Here is a 17,753-nt window from a genome sequence, read left to right on the forward strand (position 1 = left end):
CATCACTGTGGGGTGCTGAGTAGGGAGAGCTTACATTTAGCGCTCCCTCGTCGCCTGTCCGCTGACCTTGAACATATTAATTGTGGGCTGCGAGTTTAACATGCATGTTGTAGAGTTTACTCTCCTGTAATACCCCTTCCGGTCGGCCTGCAATTTTGTTGACCCTGATTCGGAATACTTTCTCATCCGTGACACTCACATGCTTCATTGCCAACATGTTGGTGTCATTCATATACCACCCTGCCAAGGTTCGCAATGGTTTGGGAGGTATCAGAGCAATAACACACAGCACATTTGCCATGGTTGCAATTCTTGAACAGCAGAATAACTGCCTGTGGGAGGTCTCATCTGCTCTCTTTTGTCAGTCAGTTCTTCTTCTGTTGAAGAATTGACTGACCTGTCAGAGAAAGACCTAATTTTAAATCTGCAAGTATAATGCATATATGGCACTTTATGTTCTTTATGAAGAGAATAGGCTATAGTGACAAAGGCAGAAACCTTTTGAGTTTTAGGCCACAAAAGTCAAATTCTCTATATCAGCTTGATTAAATTGGCCTATCATTGACAGACATTTTGCATTCCAAAAACATTCCCACTTCAGTTAATAACCCTGAAAATGAATTTCTGGAAGCATGCAGCTACAGTGATCTGGAAACAATCAATCTAAAATCAAACTTCCATACATCGCATGAGACAGCTATACACCCTCAATTAGTAAGATTCCAGGGACACTCTAAACACCTTTACATGAGCTCATTGTTATGTCTTTACCACCAATTTCACAAAATATTTGTACACATTTCTGATAATTTACAGGGACACTCCAGGTACAACACCAAGGTCATTGATTGAATAAGTTATGCAGTATTTTTTGTTTTTACTCCTGCCTCCATCTCCATTCTAAAATACTTCATTTTTGTTGATTACTGTTTTGGAGTACTTGGTACTCGCAACACTGACATTAACCAGATTTGCACCACAAGACATATTAAGTGCAACATAAGGTTACACTTGGTTGTGCTCAGTAGGCTTTTTTTTAAGGACACATGCCATGTGTGACATGTCATGATTCCCTTTTATTCCAGAAGTTTGGTCCTTAAGGGGTTAAAGAGTATTTTTTTTTCCTTCATAAGCCCATCCTTTCTCTCCCACCTAACCTGCACTGTTTTCATTTTGTTCCTAGAACAACATAGAAATTTATTGGAACAACTGGATTAGGTGATCATGTGACTCTGGGTAGAGCTCACTGCACAGATTGCCTGGGGATTTACAATGATCAGCCACAACATTAAAACCACTGACAGGTGAAGTGAATAACATTGATTATATTAATACAGAGGGACCTGTCAAGCGTTGGGATATATTAGGCAGCAAGTGAACAATCAGTTCTTTAATTTCATGTGTTGGAAGCAGGAAAAATGGACAAGCTAAAACATCTAAGCGACTTTGACAAGGGCCAAATAATGATTACTACACAACTGGGTCAGATCTTCTCCAAAATGGCAAGTCTTATAGGGTGTTCACGTTATGCATTGGTTAGTACCAATATTATGTCTGGGCAATGTTTTGCTGGGAAAACGTAGGTCCCGGCATTCTTGTGGATGTTACTTTGACATGTACCACCTACCTAGAGATGATTGCAGACCTCTTCATGACAATGGTTTTCTCTGATGGTAGTTACCTCTTTTAGCAGGATAATGCACCATGCAACACTGCAAAAATTGTTCAGGAATTGTTTGAGGAATGTGAGAGAGTTAAAGGTGTTGCCCTGGCTTCAAAAATTCCCCATATCTCAATCCGATTGAGCATCTGTGGGATGTGATGGAACAACAAATCCAGTCCATGGAAGACCCACGTCTTGTTGCCAGATACAACAGGACATGTTCAGAGGTCTTTTGGAGTCCATGCCTCGATACATCAGAACTGTTTTGCAGGGTACCTACACAATATTAGGCAGGGGGTTTTAATGTTGTGGCTGATCAGTGTATTGCAAATGCAGAAGCTTCTATTATAAGTTTCTTTGTTAGTGTTTTTTTGTTTGTTTGTTTGTTTTTTATTTGTGATTGCATAGTTTTTCCAATGCTTTACATATGTGGCAATAACAGTCCAGAGATCCCTGTACAAGTAATAAGTAAATCAATATAAATATTTTATATGAATATAATTCAGTAGGATCTAGATACCCCTCTCACTATCCACCTGTCCCCCAGTAAAGTACTAACTCCTGTTTTTTTGTCTTTATGCTTTTATTATAAAAAGTACAATAAAAAAAATCTGAAAAATATATAATATTTACTGTATTAAAACACAGACATAAAACACTGCATGATTCATAATTGCCAGAATGGTAAGTATGCCACCAAAATGTTCATATATTTTTTAACTTTGCATTTTAAAGGATTCCTTTAAAAACTACAAATACCTAGCATGAAATACCAGCGAAACCAGGTCAAATATACTTGTTTTTCAATCAATACATAACTCAGTGCAAGTGCAACAACCTAGCTCCATAAGGAAAGTTTTTTTGTCCTAGACCAGGTGACTTTGAAGCTTGTCAATGCTAAATTCACATCCACAAGCTTAAGAAGGCTTTGATTCGCAAAACTCCTGTATTTCCAGTGTAACTACTGCTTTGCCCAGACTTTAAATTATTGTGCATGCCTTTGTATCAGTCCTTTATTAGCCATCAGTTGTTGCAGATGACAGTGCAGTCTGGTTCTTTGACTCTATTTTTCGAGAAGACAATGTCCCCTGATTCTTTTAGAGAATTGGAATCTGAAATGCTCATTTTCTGAAAAGATGTTTCCACGCCACTGTCACACATGCTTTCGTTGTCCTGCTGCTTCATCTCGTCTGCGCACAAAACCAAAAAATTGCAATTAAAACAAACAAACAAAAAATGACAATGTAGAAAACAGATTTAGTCAGAGTTTGTAAAATAAAAAAACAAAACGCATTACACCAGCAAAAAACATGACAGCAGTGATAGAGATAAATAAATGCATTTATTATTAAATTATGGCAAGAGTTGTAAATTTGCCTGTAGTTTCTGTACCCGGAGTCTGCTATTGCATGTATTTTTTGTAGCCTTAATGTGGAAGTATTGCCCATGGGCACCAGTAACAGACTGAAATCCTCAGAACGGTTTACCCCACAAGATAAGACAGACCCCAGGACCTCCAGACGGAAGTTGTTATGGTGCCCAGAGTATCCCTTTAAAGTAAACCTGTCATGTCAGGTCATTACTGAGGTAAAGGTTGTAAGTGCTGCAAAAGGCTTGTACTTCTAAATGTGGACACTGATAAATCTTGTGAATAATGCCCAGATTTTGCAGCCCGAATCTATAGAATAACTGGAAGAGTTCCTGGAAAGGAATATTGAATGACTAGTGAGACTTCATGTCAGGGATCATTGTGAATGTAGACAGAAACAGATAATATAAGGAAAAACTCAATTTCCTCTTACAGATAATTGTTTTAAGGAACATAGACCACAAGCACAGCATTTAACCATATATTGCACAAGCTAATGCCGCTGACTTACTTAATGATGAAATCCTCAAAATGTTACCCGTGCTCATCTTGATTTTGACCCAGATACTACTCGATTACCAATTTCTCTGAATAAGGAGTTTCCTACAACCTAAAGCATGGGTGTACAACCTTTTGGCTTCCCAGGGCTGCATTGAGTGCAGAGGAATTGCCATGGGCCACACATAAACTCTATAATATAATTAATGTATGTAATAAAACTTCAAAACCTCTTTTCTTAATTTTGATATTTCACTTGTTTAGTAGATAACTCCCTTATTTGTTATCCTTATGTGGGATTGCCATATTTAAGGATACCAATTTAGGTAGCTATCTACTAAACATATACACATGTATATGAATATGCACACATAACCGCAGATACACACACACACACACAATCACAAACCTATACACACACATAATAACAGACACATGCAATCACAGACCTATGCACACAATCACAAATATAAACACAATCACAGACACATACACACTGTGACAGAGTCTATGGGAGGGTAATAGAAGGAAGGTATCTAGGGCCCATAATCCTCTATAGCCTGTACTCCTTCACCTGCCCAATTAGCAACTGCTGAGGCTTTAATTAGCAGGTATCAGAGCAGAAAGGGAAGAGATACAATATGACCTGCAGATAGAGCAGGTCTGTGCAGAGCAGCACCAAAGAAAGTGCTAAAGGTTGGTGAAACCAATGTTTATTTTTGTTGATTTGTGTAGTTTACCCTGGTTAGTAAGGGACATTACTTTATGTTTAGTAAGTGCTCCAATTTGAGCTAGGATTTTGTTTGTAGATTTTCCTTTCTGTTGTGCTGCAGTTTTGAACAAATTGATTGCTGCATGGATTTTTGTGCACGCTGTAAATAACTCACACCATTTTTGCATAAGAGACTGTTGTTCTGTACCTGTTACCCTAGAGGACTGCGTTGCTTTGCCCATAAAGGTCACAACACGTACAATCACAGACCTATACACAGCTACATACACACAATCACAGATGTACACAGACATACACATACAATCACAGACCCACACACACAATCACAGACCGACATACACATGCAGTCACAGACCTCTACACATAGTTACATACATACATAATCACAGACCCACACACACATGCAATCACATACATACACAAACAATCACAGACCTATGCACACAAAAATCAGACCCATACACACACATACAATTACATACCTATACACACACAATCACATACATTCACACACATAATCACAGATATACACACACACACACAATCACAGACCTCCCTCACACACTACATGAGATATATGTGTATATATTTGTGTGTGTGTATATATGTGTGCATATGTATATATATATATATATATATATGTATATATATATACACACACGCTCAATACAAATAAATGCACCGACAGACAAACATGCAAGCTCACTCACTAGCAGGCACATACACACAAAGTCACTGACAAACTGAAGCTTACCTGGCACTGAAGACTGTGGGAGCCATTTTGACCTCTTTCTGCTTGAATGCGGGGGTGGGGCTTGTGTGCAGAGCTTGAACGTGGGAGGATGGGATTGGACACAGAATTGCCAAGAATTGTAAAGGGAGCCTCACAGGTCTCCCTCTGGCCGCCAGCATACTAAACGTGGCTGCAGCAGCCCCCAGCACCTCTATCTTCAATCCCCTCGGACGGACACTGGCTGTCACAGTCCGAGGGGAAAATAATTTAAATGCCTTTTTTAATGATTAGAGCTGTCTGCCAGGTGCCGCGCCAGTCCAGCTCCGCCCTCGCCACCCAGACTGCAACTGGGCCGCACTGCCAGCGGTCCCCGGTGTTCTATCAAATTCCCCTACCTCGTGAAAATCCCCTACCCTCGTCACTTCCGGTGAGGGGAATCAGCTGGATCCTGTGCTGCACATGTGTGCTAGCACTCCTGCTACTCCTCCACAGCAAGGTCCTGGAAGGTAAGTAAAACTAGTTTTCCACTTTCATTATAGTTAGTGCATTCACTAAGCTTAGGACATGGGACATTTAGGGTTAAGTGAGGGTTCAAATTAGGGTTAGGTAAGTAATTTTAACATCTCTCATACTCTATTCTTACCCTAACCCTTGGGGTAAGGGTTCAAATAAAGTGTGAAAGCACAATTTAGTTATATTCCCCTAGTGTAAAATATCACTAAATATGAACAAGTCCCTAATTTGAACCCTAACATTAACCCTAAATGTTCCATGTCCTAAGCTTAGTGAATGCACTTACTATAATAAAAGTGTAAAACTAGTTTTACTTACCTTCCAGGACCTTGCTGTGGAGGAGTAGCAGGAGTGCTAGCACGCATGTGCAGCACAGGATCCAGCTGATTCCCCTCACCGGAAGTGACGAGGGTAGGGGATTTTCACGAGTAGGGAAATTTGATAGAACACCGGCAGCATGCGGCCTGTGGGCCTCTCGTTGGACACCCCTGATCTAAAGTATATTTATCTTTATCTGCCCTGTTAAAGGGACACTATAGTCACCTGAACAACTTTAGCTTAATGAAGCAGTTTTGGTGTATAGAACATGCCCCTGCAGCCTCACTGCTCAATCCTCTGCCATTTAGGAGTTAAATCCCTTTGTTTATGAACCCTAGTCACACCTCCCTGCATGTGACTTGCACAGCCTTTCATAAACACTTCCTGTAAAGAGAGCCCTATTAAGGCTTTTATTGCAAGTTCTGTTTAATTAAGATTTTCTTATCCCCTGCTATGGTAATAGCTTGCTAGACCACGCAAGAGCCTCCTGTATGTGATTAAAGTTCAATTTAGAGATTAAGATACAATTATTTAAGGTAAATTACATCTGTTTGAAAGTGAAACCAGTTTTTTCCTGTCAATCATAGCCAGGGGAGGTGTGGCTAGGGCTGCATAAACAGAAACAAAGTGATTTAACTCCTAAATGACAGTGAATTGAGCAGTGACATTGCAGGGGAATGATCTATACACTAAAACTGCTTTATTTAGCTAAAGTAATTTAGGTGACTATAGTGTTCCTTTAAAGGCATTCAAGCTCAGTATAGTTAGGATGTAATAACACATGATAACATCGTTAAGTGGTTAAAGGGATACTCCAGGTATAAGATTTGGCACAAGAAGGTACCTGTCCCTGTCTCCCTTCATTCTGTTCATAAGTGCATCAGTTATTTCACCAATCTCTACAGTTATATGTATAAGCACTGCACTCCTACAAAAAAACTGAAACATTCAGCCATTTCCTGTTCTCTGCAGATACAGAATTTGAAATATTTCAAAGTAAGTAGAGCTTTTATTACATGTTTATCATCATATTACTATGTATCTTCACTGTGTATTCAAAACCTGTCTGAATGTAGCCTGAAGCACATATTCATCAACTTGAGAACAGGGAAGTAAAAAGTTTGTGTAAAAGAAATTGAGACGTAGCTTTATACATTTGTAGTACCTATGTTTGATTTTTTTTTTTTTTTTGAATATTTTTATTGTTTTCACAATATAAACGCATTTAGCAAACTGATTTGTAATAAAGCAAGTAGTTGCCCGCGCAGGGGCATTAGCATTGGTAAATAAAGGTGCAAACATTTTGTCGCTTACGCAGAAGCGGATTTATCATAGCCTGTATAGCAGAACATATTGATTCGTATTGTCAACTGATATATGCAATTAAATTGGGTTATCGCTTAATAAGCAACCCTAGATGACGTAAGCATACTGGAGCTAATGCGGAGAGTCACTCCAGTATGTCAATGTAGCAGTGACGTATACGGCTGTGCGACTAAACAGTTAACAGTATAGTTTAGCTCCTGTAGGGGCATTTTAGCCATTCTAAGCGGCATAAGTATGCAATTACTGCTGGTTACTAAACAGCTTAAACTGTGTCTAAATGACAGAGTGAGAATATGTTCGCATCAATCATGAATTTAAAAAAGCGTTAAGACTAAAAACCTTAATTTGCATTAAGAACTTATGGTAAGTGCGTTGGTCGCGTATTGCGTGTCTCATCTCTGGCTTACGATATTTAGGAATGCGTAAACAATTATCAACTATAAGAATTACAGCAATATAAAAGCAGAACTGTCCATAATGGAGTTGTATGCGCGTGGATATCTATTATGTAGCTATTTGCCCAGATAGCCTAAGCAGTGGTTAACGGGCAGGTCCTGCAGTAACATTATAAGCATGCTAAACATTATTGTTGTACAGTCCGTCCTGTTGCACTTATTAATAACATGCAGTCTTATAGAGAATGCTCATTAGGGCAGATGGAAGTAAACATTTAAAAGAGAAAATGAAAAATTATGAGATGAAAATAGGCAGGTCAATATGGGAGCAAGACCAGTTTTGATGTCAGTCCCTGGGGGGCCTCCCATGGCGCGGTCGCAGTGTGTCACTCAAGACCTCGAGTCTCCATCCGTCCCCCCCGAGACTACTCCAGCCCAGCACCCGGGTCCTCAGCGGCGCTGTGGGCACTCGGGAGTTGAATCAGTCCACTCGACCCCCACACCTAGAGTCCGTGGGCCACTCACTCCCTGCACCTCCCCATCACCACCTTAGACTCAGTGGAGCGCGTGTCCCAATGTCTCTCCCGGTGCCGGCCACACTCTTGGGGCCAGTGCTCGCCGCTCCCAGCCACCGGTCCGCCGGAAGGGCCGCATTATCCCGCCCCACAGGGCTCGCGGCATCAGGGACATAGCTCTCTGGGGACCCCACATACCCAGAGATTAGGGCACTCACTTTTCCTGCGGGCCAGTTGCAATCCCGGGGGGTCTGTCCGGCCCTCATCAGTGCCAAATAACACACAGGCCGTCCAGGTCAGCTCCCCCTGGTGAGTATTGCTCTTAGTATCGGTCACTCATGCTTTGCCTTCTCCACCTTCCTTCCGCCGACTCAGCAGTAGCGCCGTTGTGGAGTATGTGCCCGAGTCACTTTGTGCTTGATCGGGGTGCTCCTGATGTGGCATCCCCTCCGCGGTGACTTCCAATGTTTCTGGCTGGCTGATATTTACGCAGCCTGTGCCAGTGCAGACGGTCAGTATCCGGGCCGCGCGGGGATTTCCGTTGCGGCCCGCACCTCCGCCTGGAGGCCGTGATAACCCCCACCGGCCGAGAGGGGGGGGGCAGGGCCGTGCCCCGGGCCGCAGTTCACCCCTCGTCTAGGTGACCGCTGCGTGTCTTCTTGGTTGTGCCGCCCGCAGTGAGCGCTGGGTTTCCGGCTCTCTGTGTAGGCCCCGCTCAGGCCTTCTCTGCTTGCCCGGTTTGCGGTGAGTTTCGGGTACCGGGGGTAAGCTGGTGCCCTCCCCGGTACAGTTCTGATGGAGCCTTGCTTTTTTAGGCAGTCTGTTGGCGATATTGGTTGCCCTTTTGTCGGCATGGAGCAGGAGCTCTGGACAATGGCGTCCGGCCGGCCCGGCTGCCCGGCCCCGCCCCCCCTAGATCTGGTTTGTACATACTGGAAAGATCAACATATTAGTTGGTTCTTTCCATGTAAGTGTGCTGATCTGGCATCTGGAATAGGTAAAGCTTAAGGGGGGTAAGAAAGTAGAGAGGCAGGTTCATTTTAACTGTGGCCAAAAAAATGTCCATATATTCCTAATTGCTAGTGGGTTATTCCAAGCAGAGTATCCACTACAGTCTGCTCATCGTCTGAGACCGCTGGTGACTAATGACACCCCGGCAGCAAATGGGTTAAACGCAGTATGAGTAGCATTTCAAAGACTCCAGGCACCATGACCACTTCAACTTACTGAAATGGTCATAGTGCTTTGTGAAACACTAACTCTAAAATGGATAGTCATATTTAAAAAAACAAAAAACAGAAAACAATTTAAAAAAAGGCTAATGTGCTTCTGAAGTACATTTATTGGACAACATTTCTCGAGTAGTCCACCCATTTAAGGGTTGAGCTGGCATTAAATCCAGTTAATATTTGAGAAAAATAGGCAATCGTTTTCAGCCGATAGAATGGAGTCAAGGAACATGCTGCTGTCCTCTCTCGCCTTGACTACTGTAATCCGCTTTTCAGTGGTCTTACGTGTTCCCAACTTGCCCCGTTACAGTCTATAATGAATGCGGCAGCGAGGCTCATCTTCCTGTCCGCCCGCACCTCCCACGCCTCCACCGTTTGTCAGTCTCTCCATTGTGTAAGATATAGGGCTCAATTTAAGATCCTGGTATTTGCTTACAAATGTTTACACAATGCTGCTCCCACCTACCAATCGTCACCAATACACAAATATGTCCCGTCTCAGCCCCTACGCTCTGCCGGAGGCCTAAGTCTAATTTCTGTACTTACTCCTACCTCTTATGCTCACCTTAAAGACTTCTCTATGCTTCCACCATTCAATGGAACGCCCTTCCCTGCTCGGTTAGACTCTCACCCAGTCTCCCCTCCTTAAAGCATATCAAGCTAACAGTTTTTTTTTTCTCCCCACGCCCTGATTCCTTTCTTGCAACTGTCATCAAAACACTCAGCCCTCAATGAATACTATTCCACCCTACCCTAACCTTTTGTGTCACTATACTCCTCTTCCTCTAGCATGTAAGCTCATTGAGCAGGTCCCTCAATCCCTCTGTCCCTGTGCGTCAGACTGGTCTTCTTACAAATATGTGTCGGTTAGTCCACCCATTGTACAGCACTACGGAACTTGTTGGCGCTTTATAAATAATTATAATAATGTAGTGGAGAGGTCAATAAGAAGGATAAATATAGTAGTGGCCTATGTGACAACCGTGGTATAGGCTCTATGCACAGAAACAATAAGATTAAAAATAAAATAAAAATTAAAACAGTCAGCACAAGCGGGTGGTGGTGTGGGATACCATATATGAAGAGGCAGGAAAAGTGTCTCCGTGTCCTTGAAAGTCCAGCACTACAAGGCATAGTCAGCAGCAGTACTATCCTGTTAGTGCTGGAGTGGCCTATGTTTGATTTTTAAATTAGTATTCTAACTCCGTCATAAAAGACAACATGCCGTGACTGTCATGAAGTCATAGGATCAACTTAACCCAATGTCCAAAAGGGGTTAATGCAAACAGGCTTATTCGCTAAAGTGAATTCCAAGGAAAAACTAGCCTCACTAGGAACATTCTCGAAGTCAGCTATACTTACTTTATTGGCTTTAAATTCACTATGAATTCTCCCTTTAGCAAATAACCTTGTAAATATGTGCACAAGTGATTGATACACTCACCTGTTTCCTGTGTGAAATATGAATTCTTTGAATATGTGTTCACATTTCTAGGTATCTTAGTGTGACTCTGCAGAGATTGCTCAATAATTCCTATGGCTTCTCTGTAATCCATCAGCCTCAAAGCATCCAGAAGTTCTTGTATTGTTCCACCTGAAACCTTCATCAGAACAAATGAAAGGATTAGTACTGAATTTCCTCAATGCAAGGACCATAGATCATTGGCACTCCATTTAACCGTGTGTGCTAGCTAATGCCACCAAAAGTGACACGCGTATAAGCACAAAATCCAAAATTGTTCCTCCTGCTGTGAATGTTTATACTTGGTCCTGTCATTTATAATCTCCATTACTTACCTCTCAACGTTGGGAAGTATGATAATAATAACAAACTATTTAACCAGGAAAGGTGCATTCAGATTACTCTGGTTTCCAAGTACGTCCTGGGGATGTTACCTTAGTAACAACCCCTGGATGTTGGGCTATCACCCAATTTAATGGTACTCATTTTATCTACCTCGGAAGGATGAAGGGCTGAGTCAACCCTGCCAGGATTTGAACCTGCAACCCAAGGATTAGAACAGATTCTGCTGATGCATTAGCCCACTGAGCTATTTCACATCCTTCTGAGAGCTTTTACAGACTAACTAATGCACCTGATGTGCACATTTAAAATAAAAATGGTTTACCTCAAAGTTATCCAGTAATGTTTTAGAAGGTGATGGAGTCATGCTAAATGCACTGTTCAGTATTCCCAGTCCCATATTCTGTGCCAGAGTAGACCAGTTCTTGTTTGAGTCCTTGTTTTCCAATAAGGTGTAAAGCTGTTTCTTTGTATCTTCACTGAGGTCCTGCAAGTCTCCTGTTCATAAGAAAGAAAGAAACCACATTGGATATGGCTCAGCCAACATCAATCTATAGTCAGTGGCTGCTTCATTTGCTAAGACTTTATGTGAACTAGTTTACAGGGTGGTGTGTATTCTATTTATTTTCACATAAGCACCTGCTTCATTCATTTAGTAGAACATGATCAGGAGAAAACTGGGTTCCAGTGAATTTCATGCTCAGCCCACTTCCCTGTTCAGGTTTGTTTGGGTGTTTTTTTTTAACGTTATTTGTGAGGTATATTCACACCAAAATCTAGATTCAGGTTTGAGAGACTGAGTGCTTGATCTACTTGATAAGCACAATGGAAACCTAGAACAGTGTGAGTTAGTGGATGAAATGTGAATGGATCACCTTTCCAATATCGTCATCAAACAATGTCTCTTGTAAAGACATTGGCCAACCAGCAGCTGGTTTGAAAAAGGTTCGACTGCTTAGTGTGAGACTGACCTGAGACTCCTGACACCATAACCACTACAGGTGGCACAATATGTATTGTCATTATCCTACTTACTAACATAATTCTTTGTTATTTATTGAAAATAAAATTCATTTTTTAGACATCCTTTATACATTAGGCTTCTTTCTTCCTATCTGTATAAAGGGCAACACCATCCTATGTTCCCCAGTGTCTTCCTGCTCTAAGGAGAGACAGTTTAAGTAGCATTAGGATCCCGTTTTTATTTTGTATGGTTCATAGTGGGGAAAGAACAGCACATGCAGTATTTTTCATATAGAGAATGGCAACATCAATTTCATTGTGATTGAATTTTGTCTTAAGTAAATCCTGAAAGCAGCCTAAGTGCAATTAGAAATTTAAGGGAACACTTCACACAGTCAAGCACTTCAGCTTGCTGAAGTCCTTTCTGCGTCTGGAGTTTGTAATGTTTGTAGAAATTGGCACTTTTATATTTGGGGGCAGAATCACCTAGTTGATGTCTGATTGACAGGCAGGGAGGTTATCTTCCACTTCCATTAGCTCCACAGAGCTAACAGATCGTCAAGCCCACCGGCTAAAGTGCACATGCCTTCATCCCTATTGAGCTCTATTACAATGATCAATGATAAGCCTCTGATTGGAGCATTTCTTGGCACAGGCTGAAAGAGAGGAGGGGTTGCAAAGGCAATCACCAGATCTGCAGGACTTTTTTTTATATATGCATGCAATTTGTCTTTGGAGGTATATCTACTAAATGGTTAAAAAAAATGCAGTGTAAATCTAAGGTCAAAATAGCTGAACTGGGAAAGCTCTGTAAGCCAGCTGTGCTCCCAGTTTGTGTACATGTCCTGCTTAAGATTAGTGAGTTGGCTGCTTCAATAGAGGATGCTTAATACAGATGTTGCTTTTTCAAGATGTTTTTTCACATGTTGGTGTTCCCCTTCATAAGGCTAAGAGAGGAGGTGTCTGAGACTGTGGACTACCTTTTATGTTTTAACTTGTTCATTGTGCCAACTGTCCTGTGACAGAGTGATCACTGCCACCTAGGCTATGGAAAATTAATTATCCAGTAAGAAAATGTTTTCTTTTACAGCCATTGTTCAAGGTTTCCATATCCAACTTGTTTGCCAGGACATATATGCCTTCCACATGTCGAGCAACACCTGAAAATTGCTGTATGTAGAATCCATCTTTTCAGAGTAATGACTTCCTTTCTGCACCATTTTAATTGTACAAACTCAGGACAATGTTTTCATATGCTGCCCACCAATATGCATACATGATATGTGTGCATGGAAATATTGTGGATTTGGCAACCTTATCCATGCAGGATAGGCAGGATGTTAATACAGAGACTAAATGAAGATGTGCCAACAACTCAAAGGGAAACCCTGATTATAATGTGTATAGCATAGTACTAGCTTGAATGAGATCAAACAAGTTTCCAGAGAATAAAAGTCGACTCTAGGTGGCATTCTAAACCCTGTAAAGGTGTAATATATCCTGTGAATGTGCCCAGGGTCCTGCTGCTAATCCTGACTGTCACAGCACACCAGGAGGATTCTGCATACCCTGCTCACTCCCCAGACGCCACATTGTCTCTTGGCGTCCATGGAGTGAGAGACGCACTCCACCTACTTCCCGGTTGCCGGCTGCCTCCTTTACTCTGTGGCGGCTCACCATTAGCACAAGACGTGCTGCTCCCGCTCCGGTTTCCCCAAACCCTGCGAACACACCAAATAGTTTGCGCCATGCGGGGGAAGGGACACAAACTCTGCCCTTCAGTCGGCGTACAACTACTCCGGTTGACGTACCGAGTGGGGTATGTGCCATGTTCCCCACACTGCCCCAGGCTAACAGAACCCTGTGGGACCCATGCTGGTTTACCTGGAAGCAGTGTGGGGATCTGTGGCTTTTAGCTAACAAACTGACATAGTGTCCCACCCACATTGGGAGGTGTGGACACCTAGTTACCCAGAGGAGCCTTCCACTTATATAGGCCCTTAGACCCCTCCTCACGGGAGGGCTCCCATTCCTTTTTCCCTATTTAAGCACCGCACCAACCACCCTAGGGTCTGTGCTCAGTTGTTTCTCTAGAGTACAGAGACAGATTCTGCTTGAAGTAATTTGATCACCCTCACCTGTGGATGTCCTTAATCAACTCTTGTCTGCCTTGGGTAACCCCTGCAACCATGTTCCTGCCTTGGGTAACCCCTGCAACCCTGTTCCTGCCTTGGGTAACCCCTGCAACCCTGTTCCTGCCTTGGGTAACCCCTGCAACCCTGTTCCAGCCTTGGTTAACCCCTGCAACCCTGTCCCAGCCTTGGTTTAACTCCTGCAATTCTGCTACTTCAATCAAGCTTTTCATCAGTTGCCCAGTGCTAAAACTCTGGTAAAATACTTTATTTCACCTTAAGGCACCTATTGCCTTATTTTACATTTCTATTTTGCATTGGGCCTTTTTTATTATACTTTTTTGCTTTAAAATAAAAACCTTAAATTCAGTGACTGTGTCCGTATAAAATCTCTGCATTCCGAGCCCATTCACCCCAAACCCGTGACAATGACTTAGAATATAACTCATGAGCCCCATATTAACTAGAGCTCGGAGATAAATGGTTACTGCTGAAGAATATTGATTGCTCACTGAAAAATATTCTCTGAAAATCTAAAATGTGGACATTTGGTACCTTGAGGCTTGATGTCTTCAGAAGCTACATCTGATGCATACGGCTTCCCATTTAAAAGCTCTAATACCTAAGGAAAACAGGAATTGAGAACAATAAGGCCTCAAATACTTCAAAGAAAAAAAGCATAATGTAAGCCTGAAAATCCACTGAATGTTAAATAATTTTCTCCTGTATTCTTACAATAGTGGAATGACCTTGATTAGCATTTTCCTCATTCCAGCCTTACATTGTCCAATGAGCTTAACTGGGTCAACTGCCCTTGTTCACATTCATAGTTACTATCATAAACAAACATGTCTTTTGATAAAAACAGTTCTGTTTAGATAGTTAAGATTACATGCAGCCAATTCAGTTTAGAAAACAGAGACAACTCTCACCTCATTGCTAGTTGCCATATCCAGGGGTTTAGTGCCTGGTATAATGCCTTCATCTAGAAGATCTTCATCCTCTGATGACTCTTGGCTATAAAGTGGTTCATAGTTTTCAACTGAAGGATCGGCACCTGAAAGAAAATTATCCATTACATATACATATTGTAAAACATTTACCTGTACTGCAGACCTGATTGAGGCCTGTATATTTCTTATAACATTTTCTTGGTGAGCTTTTTACCTATACCTTTTTAGATATTTAATGTTAAATCAATACAATTGCCTGTCAGATATCTGGTCTAAAATGTAGGAACACATTTTGCTTCCAAAGGTTAGGATCAGCAAGTTAAGCAATAAAAGTGACAGCCGGTAGGCAATTACAGCTCTAAAAATAACCAGGTTTCCTTGGTCAATACACTACTTATGTCCACATCCAGTGATATTGTCCATTTAGCCTTTTTAGCCTTTATGGTTTTACAGCTTGGACTTCCATGGAAACAAAGGCAGGCAACTTTACCAGAATCCTATAGAAGCAGAAGAATGTAGCTCTCAATTTTCATCACATATATATTATATATACATATATGTGTATTTTAACCAAAATCTATTGAAAATTTGAAGATGCAAACTTATGTTTTTCTCTTTACACCCAGATGAGGATGATATAACTTTTAATCAGAAAGTGAAGTGAGGTCATTTGTACAGTCTAGCATGCAAAATCAGGCTTCCTATTGATGTCTAATAGTACAGACACGTGTACATTATTTTGACTTGCTTGTAAAGAATACTGCGTTTGCATAGATTTGCATTCTAGAAAGCAAACAATAATCGCAATGCACACAGCACAATCACTCTCAATATAATAGATCAGCCCATCTTTTAAAGTCACTGTCACGTTCACCAATCCCGAGCGTGAACAATGATGGAATAAAGCCTGATGGGAGTATACCTGCAGCTTTGAGAAGTGCTGTTAGCTTAGTAGAATCTCTGCCAACTGCAATATGAAGTGGTGTATTTCCATCGAATGTAGTACAATTCACATCGGCATCACCCTGGGAGAATAAAGACAATGTTAAAGTAAAGACACACGAATAAATGTACAAAAACTGAACGGATGAAATAGCAAGGAATAGGCAAGCAATTTGTAATATGTATTTCATAATTCTTTTTATATGATGAGTTACTACATGGACATTGTATGGAAAGGAGATCTATAGAATTTCATATTTATTTATTAAAAATCCAATTTGAATGCAAGGGTGATAACAGAGAGAAACAAAGGAGATAATAGAAATAATATCATTGGTAAAAGGCAGAGAAGGAAATAATGATATGAAATGATAACTGAGACAGTATTATGGACTGGGGCAAGCCCATAATGAATAGAAAGAGTGAGCAAAACAACCCCACAAATTTATTTTCCCAATACCGGATTCAAAAATAAAGCCACCCAAAAGCTGAAATCTGAATAAAATGTAACTAATGCACTGACTAAATGCACATTATGTGCACAACATTAGCTCAGTGACCCATTAATAAATTGTATACCAAAGTACATATTCAGTTGACTCTCTTACTGACAAAAATCTCTGTGTTGACATGAGGAAGGCAGTGTCTACAATAAACAATGCATTGTGGGTAGTTACCTGCTGTGCCTGTGCCAACTAAAGGGGAGTCACATAAATAACATGGTAATCACTAAAACCTTCAATACTTAATTATCAAATAAAAGAGATGGAGTTACAAAAGAAACAAGTGAAATAATCAAAATTGGCCCACAACTCTGTGCATGAAAGGATAACAACAAGAGAGAGAAAATATGAGTGTATATATAATGGCACTTATTTCTACTTTAGGTGACTTAATGTGAGGATTTGGAAGCCGTAGCACTTTGTGGGAACTCCCAATAAGACCCACTGACATATGTATGGATAAAAAAAATTACTGCAATGTTTAGGCGATACACTGTAGGGCAGAAAGGCACATTTGTGAGTATGTTCAGAGTCATATCATTCAAAAGGCTCTAAACACTGTGCTGTGAGCATACAGGGAGTGCAGAATTATTAGGCAAATGAGTATTTTGACCACATCATCCTCTTTATGCATGTTGTCTTACTCCAAGCTGTATAGGCTCGAAAGCCTACTACCAATTAAGCATATTAGGTGATGTGCATCTCTGTAATGAGAAGGGGTGTGGTCTAATCAACACCCTATATCAGGTGTGCATAATTATTAGGCAACTTCCTTTCCTTTGGCAAAATGGGTCAAAAGAAGGACTTGACAAGCTCAGAAAAGTCAAAAATAGTGAGATATCTTGCAGAGGGATGCAGCACTCTTAAAATTGCAAAACTTCTGAAGCGTGAACATCGAACAATCAAGCGTTTCATTCAAAATAGTCAACAGGGTCGCAAGAAGCGTGTGGAGAAACCAAGGCGCAAAATAACTGCCCATGAACTGAGAAAAGTCAAGCATGCAGCTGCCAAGATGCCACTTGCCACCAGTTTGGCCATATTTAAGAGCTGCAACATCACTGGAGTGCCCAAAAGCCCAAGGTGTGCAATACTCAGAGACATGGCCAAGGTAAGAAAGGCTGAAAGACGACCACCACTGTGTCAGGGTACCTGTGGTCTCTACCT

At 41.3% G+C, this 17,753-nt stretch overlaps 1 protein-coding gene across 1 annotated transcript in view; it reads right to left on the bottom strand.

Annotated features, from left to right (window-relative positions):
• Positions 1-2,273: 2,273 nt before the first annotated feature.
• The window catches only part of NFKB1 (nuclear factor kappa B subunit 1), a 114,001-nt gene continuing 98,521 nt past the window's right edge, over positions 2,274-17,753 (bottom strand). The window contains exons 19-24 of the mRNA XM_063458562.1: positions 16,067-16,169; positions 15,124-15,248; positions 14,747-14,813; positions 11,422-11,594; positions 10,737-10,893; positions 2,274-2,853 (exon numbers count right to left, since the gene is read on the bottom strand). Coding sequence (XP_063314632.1) covers positions 2,687-2,853; positions 10,737-10,893; positions 11,422-11,594; positions 14,747-14,813; positions 15,124-15,248; positions 16,067-16,169 — 792 coding nt within the window. The 3' untranslated portion in view covers positions 2,274-2,686. The remainder of the gene's footprint in view (positions 2,854-10,736; positions 10,894-11,421; positions 11,595-14,746; positions 14,814-15,123; positions 15,249-16,066; positions 16,170-17,753) is intronic.

This window comes from Pelobates fuscus, chromosome 6 (assembly GCF_036172605.1).
Source record: "Pelobates fuscus isolate aPelFus1 chromosome 6, aPelFus1.pri, whole genome shotgun sequence".
In the NCBI taxonomy this organism is placed as follows: Eukaryota; Metazoa; Chordata; class Amphibia; order Anura; family Pelobatidae; genus Pelobates; species Pelobates fuscus.